The following is a 12,993-nucleotide window of genomic DNA, read 5'->3' as shown; positions in this document are numbered from 1 at the left end:
TATAATTTTTTCTATAAAGTGATGCTGCTAAATTGTAGTGGTTAGATCTAATTCTACTTAGCATGTTTATGGAGCGTCTTCCTATGTTTTTTATGGCTTCGAACCATGGCTTTCTTTTGCCAATATTGTTGTCAGAGGTTTCAAAGTATCTTGTCCCCTTATATAATCCTTCACTTTTGTGTTTCTGATCTGATTTTTTCCACCTACTGTCTATGATATGATTAATTACATCGTTTGCTGGTATTTTAATGTCCTCATCCTGTTCATAATTTGTTCTTTCCTTCGCTATTGTATCTGCTCTCTCATTCCCTTCAATTCCCGCATGAGCTGGTATCCATGCAAAGAATATTCTTGTTAACTTGTTTTGCGATTTTTATGATCCATGGGTTTATGCTCTTGTCTGGTGAGATGTTTTGCAGTCCACTCAGAGCACTCTCTGAATCTGTTAAGATAATTATTTTGACATTGTTATTTATATATTTTTCTTCTACCATGCAAATTGCTTTGCTGTGTTACGTCCTAAGATGGACGCCTTTTAATTGGAGGTACGAGTTAAAAGAATTTACTACAATAATGATTACGAGATATGAAGCAGTTTCGAACCTACCTGCATTCACCGGCTCTGGTTCGGGAAAATGAAGATTTTATGATACTTATGCGATTCTATTAAAATCTATTCGTAACGAGGAAATCGAAGTCAGGGGTTCGAAATGAATTTGGAGAAGCTGATGTTTAATAGAAGTTAAACGGAGTGTATTTAAACAATGAATTCAGAATACATTTGAGTTTTGAGTAATCGATACGAGAGTTAGTAATTGTTATAAATATTAGTATTTACCGTTACGCTGATTCGGCTTATGATAATTAATCCTCTAGGGTTCGGTTAGAGTTTGTTTTGGTAACACACACTTGTACAATCACGAACGTTATCGAATCGCGGCTATTTCACAAATATTGTTTGAGATTATAATAGTACGACTCGTTACTCGACTGCTGGTTTTATTACTACTGCTCACGCTGGCGAGGTGTCGTCGTTTTTATATTTTCTTCTATCTTTTGTTCTACCCCAAATCCTTGTGGAGTTGGTTCGGTTTTCACTTGTCATCATAATCGTATTTGTGGGAAGGAACCATTAAAACGCTCACACATTAACTATAAACCTTTTCTTTAATATAATTATTCTTTTTGTCTTGTACAAACTTGCTTGCTTTGTTCTTCAACCTCAAGCGACGCTCTCGTAATCCTCTCATCACTCACCAGAGTCCGCCACACTCAGACCGCCAAATACAAATGTATCACACGCTCTCTAACACGCCTCCTTACATTTGTATTTAAAAAAATAATAAACTAGTTTACAATGTTCATCATATTTCTGAATTTACCAAACTTTGACACATCAAGAGCTTTCGTTAAGATATCAGCCATATTATTCTCCGTTTCTATTTTCACAATATCTATTGATTTTTTCATATACTCATCATTAACAAAATGGTAATGCACCTCGATGTGCTTAGAATTTTTTGTATAGTTTCCCTTTTTTGCTATAAGTAGAGCACCTACATTATCCTCATATATCGGAATCGGTTTCTTTAGATTTACTTTAAATGTTTTTAATATTTCTTTAATTGCGTTAATTTCTGTTACTACTTCAGATAACGCCACATACTCCGCAAATGTAGACGATTTAGTCACAATATTCTGTTTCTTTGACTTCCAATATATCACGTTTCCAAACAAACGAATAACAAATCCGGTTGTAGATTTTCTATCGACCACATCACCGGCCCAGTCTGCATCTACAAAGCTATCAATTATTTCTGTATCCGGTTTATTACTATATTTTAATTTCAAATTCTTTGTTTGATATAAATATTTTAGAACCCTCAACGCATATTCGTAGTGAGTTTCATCATAACTCATCTGAAACCTACTCAGATAGTTGACACTAAATGAGATATCTGGTCGAGTCCCCGAGCTAATATACAGGGTGTCCCAAATGTGGTGTACTTAATTGAAATGGGAGGTTCCTGAGACCATTCCAAGAGACATTTTCCTTTGCACCAATGTCAACTGCGGCTTTGTTTAGGAGTTATTAACGAAAAACACGGACCAATCAGAGCGCGCCCTAGACGCGCGATGGCACGTTCAGCCCGGCGCGCCGGGAAACGAGCGCGGTGTAACGCCGCGATGCCGTAACGAACAAGAGTTTCTCGAGATTATGTGAATCTTCCCCGATTTGGATGAGCTTTGGATATGTTGTCAGGACCATGATTCTGAACAACATTTCCCTTTACAGTTTTTGTCGGCCGGCTTTAGTTTACGCGATAAGTAACTTGTAATTGTAAATCGATCGATGTACTATCTGAAGCGTCCGAATACCGCAAGTCCGTATACCGAACTTCGCGGGGTCGTAAAGCCCGTTCCGCTTGCTCGCGACGATATTCGGGGCTGTGACGGTGTTATGGGGATAACGCCGACTAGTTAAAAATAAATTCGAGTCTTGGAAGCTAACACAGTATATATTTAAAAACTTAACAAGTACAACAACTGATGAGGTTCGAAAATAGAAGTTAGAGGTAGTTATCGCTTCGAGTGAATTTTGTGTTCTGGTCTTTCGTGTCGCGTTGTGTATAAGGTCGACACGGCGTCTTTCCTTATTGGTTATCTAAAAGTGTATGGGGATGAAGAAGTGATTGCTATTGGTGAGTGGGTGGTGCCTATTGGTCGTAGGAGTAGGAGCGCTTTGGTAAAACTATGTTTAGGCTATGAAATTACTAGGTGTGAATGATATGGGAAACGATACTGAAACTAAAGTCTTTATACAGAGATTGCCCTGTCAATGGTCGTGGTTCGCTCTCGAGACGGTCCCGAAGTGGTGTCCGATGACACCCAAACTCTGGGACCGTCGCGTCGCGTCGAGTGTTTCGGTTATTGCAGCGGACCGTGTCTAAAATCTCACGTTCGGTCTGCTCGAGACCGAACATGCCGCCCGCCTTGAACTATACAGTTCAACAATACATACAATGTGATTCTCAGTTTTCGATAATATTGCTACGATATGATTTGTTTGGATAAGATACGAACTAAGTCTACAGGTTAGATACGCTTTTTTTATAAACTAGATAGCTAAAATGGACTAAGATTATACAAATATAAACGAGTATGCAAAATGTAAACAATATAAGTAACTATGAGAACAATAAAAAATAGCACGCAATAAAACATTGTGACTATTATCTATACGTTTGGTAAATCTACGCCTTGGTTAGTATACAATAAGGTCAAACAAATGAAACGTCTTATTACATTAAGTATTAGGTTGCTCGTATAAAGGAAGTGGAGCTACGCGCTTAACACAACGTTTGTACTCTCCGTGAATCGTTTTCACGGTGACCACGCGAATGACACCGTCTTGACCAGGATGCACTGCCGTAATGCGTCCTAGTGGCCACCGCAGCGGGGGCGCATTGTCTTCCCTTATGATTACAAGCGCTCCCACGGCAATGCCCGGTGCTCCTTGTTTAAACCACTTTTTCCTTGTGGTTTGTTCCTGCAAATAGTCTTTAGACCATCGCTTCCAAAAGTGTTGTCGCATTTGTTGAATATGCTGCCAAGACGATAATCTGCCGACCGGCGTTTCAGTGAAACTGTAATCTGGCACACTTGTTAAAAGTTCACCAACAATAAAGTGACCAGGAGTCAATGGTTGTAGGTCGTTGGGATCAGTGGATAACGGAGTGATGGGACGGGAATTTAGAATGGCTTCTATCTGGTTTATGAACGTTAATAACCCTTCATACGAAAGCAACGTATTACCAATCGTTCTTACCAAGTGATGTTTAGTTCGGCGAACTGCCGCCTCCCACAAACCGCCAAAATGCGGAGATCGTGGTGGAATAAAATGCCAATTTATGCCTTCATTGGCCAACGTGGTAGAGATTGTGTCGTTTGTCGTTTCTGACTTGAAAAATGCGTATACTTCTTTGAGTTCCCGACTCGCACCTACAAAATTTGTTGCGTTGTCCGAATAGATATCGGAGCTAATACCTCGCCGTGCAAAAAATCGCCGTAGCGTTGCTAGAAATGCATCTGTGGTCAAATCACCGACTATTTCAATGTGTACCGCCTTGGTACAAAAACATACAAAAATAGCTAAATATACCTTAACTTTATTCCGATTTCGCTGTATCTTTTCTTTTATGAAAATTGGACCGCAAAAATCAACACCGGATATCTTGAATGGTCTTGTAAAGGTGACTCTATCGGTGGGCAAATCGCCCATCTTGTATTCGAAAACCGGAGGTTTCGCCTTAAAACAAGTAACGCATCCGTGAATTATTTTTCGGATTGTACCCTTTCCGTTTGGAATCCAGAACCTATGCCGTAACGAATTAAGCGTGCCTTGAATTCCGGCATGAAAGTTCCTTATGTGATAATCTGTGATGATTAGTTTTGTAACGAAATGACCTTTTGGCAATAATATCGGATGTCGCGCATTATAGGGCAATTCCGATCTGGACAATCGCCCACCGACTCTCAATATGCCGTCGCTATCTATAAATGGATTCAAAGGAGCAAGATTTCCGGTTACTGATTTAGTTTTTTCTAGGGCGTGGAACTCCGACAAGTATTCTTGTCTTTGGATTAATTGAACGATTAACTGTTCTGCCCTATGAAGTTCTAATGTCGACAGCGTGCCTTTATTGCTTTCTTTGCGTGAACTGTTATGTCGAAAACGTAAAATGTACGCTAAGACACGTTTTAAATTTGAAAATGAAGAAAATCTTTCCAAAATATCTGATTCGAGAGTGCGCGTGGTTAATACTATAGAAGGCCGAACCTCAGGTATTGCTATCGGCTCTAAACGAGAAACAGGCCATTTGTCCTCCTTATAATTTAGCCAAGATGGACCGTGGAACCAAAATGCGCTATCGATCAATTCCTTTGTGCTTAAGCCGCGCGATAATAAATCTGCAGGGTTATCTGCTGACGCTATATGTCTCCATTCGTAGTTGCCAGTAACATCTTGAATGTCAGTTACTCGATGGGCTACAAATGTTTTTAATTTGTGAGGAGAAGTTTTTATCCAATGCAACGTGACTGTTGAATCGGACCAAAGAAAAATACGTTCGAACGATATTCTCCTCATTGCGCGAATCGTAGTACGAAGTAATTTTGCTAGAACATGTGCTGCACATAATTCTAGTCTTGGCAGTGTCACAGTTTTTACCGGTGCTACCCTAGTTTTAGCTGTTAATAATTGCGTTTTTACGTTGTTTTCCTTGTCAATCGTTCGTATGTAGATGCAAGCCCCGTACGCTTGTTCACTCGCATCACAAAACCCATGTAATTGCATTTCCCCGTGATTTTTTAGTGTTACTTGTCTGGGAATTCTTACATTTTTCAGCTGTTTCAGCTCATTGCAAAATGTGCACCAAGTTGTAAATATATTAGCCGGAACCGATTCATCCCAATTTAACTGTAGCTTCCACAGATCCTGCATTAATACCTTCGCGCGTATGATCACTGGAGCAATCAGTCCTAAGGGATCAAATAATGACGCGATTTGCGATAGCATGGTGCGTTTAGTAACCCGATCTCTCTGTGAAAATTCGTTCACACTGTATGTGATCTCGTCGCGTCTAGCGTCCCAATGAATTCCTAATGTTTTGATTGTTTGTTCTAAGTCTAATAGTACGTGTGTCGTGTCTGTGTTGCTGTCTAGGCCTTCGATAAGTCTAACGTCGTTTGATGCCCACTGTCTCAGATCGAACCCACCTTGCTTGCAAAGCTGAATGAGGTCGTCGCGAATTATCGCGGCTTCCGCGTATGTGTTTGCGCCGGTTATTACGTCATCTACGTAAAAATCCTCTCGCAATGTCCTAGCTGCCGAGGGGAAACGATGTTCTTCGTCATTTGCCAATTGAAACAATGACCGAATCGCTAAGTATGGCGCCGATGAGGTACCGTATGTGATCGTATTTAGTGTATATGTCTTTATGGGTTCTCTCGGATTTGAACGCCACAGTATTTTTTGATATTTTCGTTCATCGGGGTGTATGAAAACCTGTCTATACGTTTTCTCAATATCGGCCATCAGTACGTAAGAATGTGATCTAAAACGCGCAATTATTGAAAAAATATCGTCCTGAATAGTTGGACCTATCAACATTGTATCGTTTAAAGAAATACCCTTCGAAGTCTTTGCGGATGCGTCAAACACGACTCTGAGTTTCGTGGTTAAACTACTTTGTTTCAGTATTGGATGATGTGGTAAATAGTACCCGTCTTCTATTGTTTGCGTACGTGTTTCTGCCATGTGTCCTAATTTCAAGTACTCGTCGAGAAATTGCGTATATTTGACTCTTAATTCCGGGTTTTTATTAAGTCGCTGTTCTAAGGATCGAAATCTTTTCAACGCGATAAAATATGATTGTCCTAACTGATGAATCTTGTCATTGAAAGGAAACTTCACGATATATCTACCGGTGGCCAAGTCACGAATTGTGTTTTCTTGGTAATGCCTTTCGCTATCTGTCTCTTCCTTCGATCGTATGTTCTCGTTAGCGGATTCTTCTAATTGCCAAAATTTTTCAAGATGATCTTGCACCGATTCCGTTACGAGATTGCATTGTGTCGATTTTGGTGTGCGCGATGTAGGTATTCGACCAGCTATAACCCAACCGAGTTTGGTTTTCTGCAAAGTTATTGCCTTGTTGGCTAATTGTATTTGCCCGACGCAAAGCAATTGCAAGAAGAGATCTGCCCCTATCAAACCGTCTATCTCGGAAGATACATTAAAATTGGGATCGGCAAGCTGAATATTTTTCGGTATAGCTAATTCCGACCGTGCAATAGTGTGTGTTGGTAGGGAGTTCGTGATATGTGGAATGATCAAGAAATTGGCTGCAACATTGAATTTGTTGATACGAGATTGAAGATGCGTTTTTACCGCATACCGTATGCTCGTGGTCGATTTATTAATACCGATTACCGGTAGATTTATGCGATCGCGTGGCAGTCCCAACTGTCCTGCGATGCGTTCGGTTAAGAAATGCGATTGAGACCCGGAATCTAACAATACCCGGCACGGTAACGACCGTCCTTGCCTATCCACTAAATTTACAACGGCCGTGGACAATAGCATCTCGAACCCGACGCTTGCGGTCAGCGCCGAGACGTTTTCCCGAGTTTCTACCTGTTTTTCGCTGTTTGGTCCTTTGTGCAACAATGTATGGTGCTTTCCATTACATTGCTTGCACGAACCTGCTCGACACTCTCTGACAGCGTGATTAGGCCTTAAACAATTAATACATAATCCTGCCTGTTTTATCAACCCTAGCCTTTGATTTACTTCCGTATGTAATAATCTTGAACACGACGCAGTGTAGTGTTTCTCCTTGCATAACGCGCATGACGGTTGGACCGCGGTATACGCGACATTGCTCCTTTGATGTGGTCTCGTGTTATTGTACGTTTTAACTATCGGTCGCGGTTGATCTGAAAATGCCGGTTTGGCCGATTTCTCGTTTGTCTCTAACATTTTTTGCCTCGCTTGTAAGAATTGGAGTAGTTCCTCCATGGATGGCATGTCTGTCTTTCCCTGGATTCGCTCTTTCCATTTCATGCGAGTCGCCTCATCGAGTTTCGAAGTGACAGCGTAAATTGGAAATGCTTCGAGGAAAGGCTTATTCAGGGCTTGTAATGCCCGGTAATGTTTGCTGGCTTGATCGACCAGTTCACCCAAAGACGCGGTATTGGAACGTATATACGTAGGCAATTCGAAAAAGGCTTGAATTCTGTTATTGATCACGATTATTGGGTCGTTATAATAATTATCCAGCAGGTTCCACGCCACTGCATAATTCGCGGTGGTGGTCTCTAACGACTCGATTTTTTCGGCGGCTTTGCCGGTTAAACAAGATCGAAGGTAACTCAACTTTTGCGTTTCGCGAAAGTTAGTGTTGTCATGAACGGCTGAGCGAAAGGAATCAGCGAAACCTGGCCATTCTGTGTAAGAGCCACTGAATTTAGGCAGATGCATAGTCGGTAATTTGATTTGCAAGTCGGACTCTACCGTTACTGGCGATTGGATATCCTTTGCGGTATTTTGATTGAAAGTTACAGCTAACGGTTGCTGCTGATCAATTGTTTCCAAAAATTTATGAGCCTTAGCAACGTTCGCGTAATACACATCCTCAAATTCCATGCGTTCACTAAGACGAGATTCATACTGTTCCTCGGGAGTTATAAGCTCTATTGCGTCTTGAATTGATTCAAACGATTGGAAATCGCGTTCCATTTTTGCCACACGTAGCCGTAATTGGTGAACGTCACCTGAGGCTGGTTCACCGAATTCATTTATGAGTTTACTAAACGTCGTCAATCTCGCCTTTATTGTCCCACGCTTTCTCACTAACTCACTTTCAGTATGTACGATGCCCTCGTGTTCCATGATTACGTTCAAAATGACCCGGAAGAGAGAAGAACACAGAAAACGGATACAAAGGAGTGGTGACCTTAACAGTGTGACTCACGTTTACTGCTTCACCGGCGACGTTTTCGTCCTACGGTGTTGTGTGCGTTGTTGAGCTGCTGTTCAGCTGCACCGGCGACGTCCGTCCTACGGTGATGCTGGATGCTGCCCTCGATGCGAACGATGCGATGAATTTTCTCGAACCTCTGAATGTTGTCGTCCACGGTCCCGATGCGTTTCCTCAGGAACGATGGCCGCGTCGACCGACGAATGACAGGTGTAACGCTCACGATGTTGACAGGCCTCGTGGATGCTGCAGAGGTAGAGCTCCAGACTCTACCGACTCTACTGCTCCGATGGTCGATGACACGAAGATGTTGCGCTAACTGTGCAACCGAATCTTCCCGTTGTCTCGTACGTTTGTTGAGCGCTGCTTCCAGACGTCCAACTTCGTGAATGATGGATCCAGGTACCACAGTCTGAATCCGGCTCGAAGGACCAAAAATGAAGCGTCCGAATACCGCAAGTCCGTATACCGAACTTCGCGGGGTCGTAAAGCCCGTTCCGCTTGCTCGCGACGATATTCGGGGCTGTGACGGTGTTATGGGGATAACGCCGACTAGTTAAAAATAAATTCGAGTCTTGGAAGCTAACACAGTATATATTTAAAAACTTAACAAGTACAACAACTGATGAGGTTCGAAAATAGAAGTTAGAGGTAGTTATCGCTTCGAGTGAATTTTGTGTTCTGGTCTTTCGTGTCGCGTTGTGTATAAGGTCGACACGGCGTCTTTCCTTATTGGTTATCTAAAAGTGTATGGGGATGAAGAAGTGATTGCTATTGGTGAGTGGGTGGTGCCTATTGGTCGTAGGAGTAGGAGCGCTTTGGTAAAACTATGTTTAGGCTATGAAATTACTAGGTGTGAATGATATGGGAAACGATACTGAAACTAAAGTCTTTATACAGAGATTGCCCTGTCAATGGTCGTGGTTCGCTCTCGAGACGGTCCCGAAGTGGTGTCCGATGACACCCAAACTCTGGGACCGTCGCGTCGCGTCGAGTGTTTCGGTTATTGCAGCGGACCGTGTCTAAAATCTCACGTTCGGTCTGCTCGAGACCGAACACTATCTGAACTATCTCCTCTCCGATTTCGATGAGCCTTGGATATGTTGTCAAGACCATGATTCTGAACAACATTACCCTTTACAGTTTTTGTCGGTCGGAAGAACTTTACTTGTCAATTCATATGGGTGGATCTCTTTACCCGACTTACGGCAACTTTACCCGAACGAGGGAAAAAGCAGAAACTGATTGTATTAAAACCTCACTTATTCAGCCGTAAATCCATTTGCTGCTTCGAAATGTGTGTCACTGGGTCACTCGGTGACGAACTGCACAGATGTCTTCAGGTATACGACAGTACCGAAAGCTAAGGGACGTACGGCCAGGTCGACGAACTGCACAGCCGGTGGTAAAAGGCCTAAGGGATGCGCGGTCAAGTCGACGATCCAGAATTTCACTTTCACTTTCGAATCGATAAATAATTCGTATGTTTATTTCACACAGATGGCTTGAAATTTTTCCACACTCACAATCACTGTTCACATTTGTCAACACATAGTTATGCACTAATAGTAATTGCCATATCCCTAGTACTGCTGCACAAATCACAACAATCAGGTAATGCAATCACTAGACTGCGGATTTCATGCATTTGCAGCAAACATGAGTAGGTGCATTTTAAGACAGTAGAGAGATTAAAATAATTTCAAAACACCATAGTATTATTTTCAACTTCTTAAAATGATCACAGTGAGAATCAAATATCTGTCTGGCTCCTGTCCCTTGTAATAGCGGCAGCCAACATTAATGTTGCATAAAGATCCGTAGTCTAGTGATTAGTTTAAATATTACTATCAAAAACACAGCTAATAGCAACCGTTAGCTTTGAATTGACAAGTCTTTGGAGATGTTCTCTCTATCGCGGCTCGAACGACACTGATTTTCCGCAAGATTTTTCTAAAGAATTTAGGAAGGGCATTTAGAGTGTCGAAATTCGAAATGTGCACGCTGTAGCACGAGAACGACGGGACGGTTATACGAAAAACAGAATGCGAGAAGGACCGCTGTAAGCTTTGTGGCAAACACATGTTTAGTTTTTCCTGCAGGTTGGTACGCAGAGTCGATGGGTAACTGTTCGAAAACGTCATCCGTCCTTTTACCCAGCAAGGGGTAAAAATGTCAGGTCAGCGTAGCATCCCTATTGTCCTATACCTTCCTTAAGAAACTTTCTAAAAGAAGGACAGACGACGTTTTCGAACGGTTACCCATCGACTCTGCGTACCAATCTACAGGAGAAACTAAACATGTGATTGCCAGCGGTCCTTCTCGTATCCTGTTTTTCGTCCAACCGTCCCGTCGTTCTCGTGCTACAGCGTGCATTTCGAATTTCGACACTCTAAATGCCCTCCCTAAATTCTTTAGAAAAATCTTGCGGAAAATCAGTGTCGTTCGAGCCGCGGTAGAGAGAACATCTCCAAAGACTTGTCAATTCAAAGCTAACGGTTGCTATTAGCTGTGTTTTTGATAGTAATATTTAAACTAATCACTAGACTACGGATCTTTATGCAACATTAATGTTGGCTGCCGCTATTACAAGGGACAGGAGCCAGACAAATATTTGATTCTCACTGTGATCATTTTAAGAAGTTGAAAATAATACTATGGTGTTTTGAAATTATTTTAATCTCTCTACTGTATTAAAATGCAACTACTCATGTTTGCTACAAATACATGAAATCCGCGGTCTAGTGATTGCATTACCTGATTGTTGTGATTTGTGCAGCAGTACAAGGGATATGGCAATTATTATTAGTGCATAACTATGTGTTGACAAATGTGAACAATGATTGTGAGTGTGGAGAAATTTCAAGACACACATTTCGAAGCAGCAAATGGATTTACGGCTGAATACGTGAGTTTTTAATACAATCAGTTTCTGTGCTTCTTCTCTTTTTTTACGATAATCTCGTAAACTAAAGCCAACCGCCAAATAGTCTAAAGAGAAATGTTATTCAGAATAATGGTCTTGACCACATATCCAAAGCTCATTGAAATCGGATAGGAGCTAGTAGTACATCGATCCCATGGATTTACAAGTAAAGTTTCTCGCGATAATCTCGTAAACTAAAGCCGATCGCCAAAAAGTCTAAAGAGAAATGTTGTTCAGAATAATGATCTTGACCACATATCCAAAGCTCATTGAAATCGGAGAGCATTCACATAATCGAGAAACTCTTGTTCGTTGCGATGTCACGGCGTACCACCGACACTCGCTTGTCGGCGCGGTGTGGCGCGGCCTCTCAGGGCGCGCTCTGATTGGTCCGTGTTTTTCGTTAATAACTCCTAAACAAAGCCGCAGTTGACATTGGTGCAAAGGAAAATGTTTCTTAGAATGGTCTCAGGAACCTCCCATTTCAATTAAGTACACCACATTTGGGACACCCTGTATACCCAGCTAACCAGGCGTGCCTTGGGCAAGCCGTGCCTAGGGCACAGATCGGCAAATCATTGTCCAATCTACGCTCGGAGGTGCTCAAGTCCTGATTGGCTTAATTTTGGACGACCTCCTGTGCGCGCATATGCCGAGCTAGTGTCGACCGTAGGACCAGGGTTTGGACATGGGCATGAGGTCGGCATCAGGTCGGCACGAATCGGCCGAATGTGCCTTTGTGGCAGCACTGTCGCACTGATGAATATCGTTTTACAGGGCAGCACCGTCAGCGAGCGTAGGTCGCACTAATGTGGCAGATGGCGGCGAAGTAAATCTCTATCGTACCAAATACACGCATTCATTCTCGACAATTCGAAATACCCATACAAATTTTATTTAGTTCTCCTATTTGTTATTTTTTCTAGACTAAGGATCTTTATGCGAAATAAAAATTATCTGCATCGATTACAAGAGACACAAGCTAAAAATTACATTGCCGTACAAATCTCTTTACAGTTCAATTTCAACTAATTTACATTTAAATTTATTGAATACACTTATTTTAATGTAAAATATTAAGAATTTTAAATTTTTATTACTACATATCGCAGGGAGTTGGTGGGTGAAGGGATTCTAAATGAACGAAACAGGAAATAATTAATAAATAGTATATTTTGTAATTTATTTTGATTAGTTTTCTTTATTACTCAACTTAGATTCTTACATATTAGGGATTCGCTGTACATACATAGGCACACCTGGTCCATGGAAATTTCATTACTTCAGAAGCATCTTCTGGTTGGGATTTCTGGTCGAGTCTGGACATATTTTCCTGATTCTGCGCCTCTTCTCCGGAACGGCGTACTCCTTCAGGGTAACTCGAACATAAACCAAATATAAATGAAACTAATATAAAATATAACTAATATAAACCAAATAAATTTTTACAAACCTTGGCTTGCGCGGACACTGCTCGTTATTTCGCATTAATCTTGCAGTCCATTCATATGCGGGGGAGTCACA

At 41.6% G+C, this 12,993-nt stretch overlaps 1 protein-coding gene across 1 annotated transcript; it reads right to left on the bottom strand.

Moving 5' to 3' along the window:
* Window positions 1-311: 311 nt before the first annotated feature.
* On the bottom strand, window positions 312-8,455 carry LOC143214214 (uncharacterized). The gene is made up of 6 exons (XM_076434952.1): window positions 8,425-8,455; window positions 4,354-8,343; window positions 3,830-4,002; window positions 3,488-3,769; window positions 2,960-2,999; window positions 312-442 (listed from the first exon to the last, which is right to left on the bottom strand). The coding sequence occupies exons 1-6, from the start codon at window positions 8,453-8,455 to the stop codon at window positions 312-314; spliced, it is 4,647 nt and encodes a 1,548-aa protein (XP_076291067.1).
* Between the last annotated feature and the right edge of the window lie 4,538 nt (window positions 8,456-12,993).

Source organism: Lasioglossum baleicum, chromosome 12 (genome assembly GCF_051020765.1).
Source record: "Lasioglossum baleicum chromosome 12, iyLasBale1, whole genome shotgun sequence".
NCBI lineage: Eukaryota > Metazoa > Arthropoda > Insecta > Hymenoptera > Halictidae > Lasioglossum > Lasioglossum baleicum.
The sequence above is the reverse complement of the archived record's forward strand: the minus strand, read 5'-3'. Positions and strand labels throughout refer to the sequence as shown.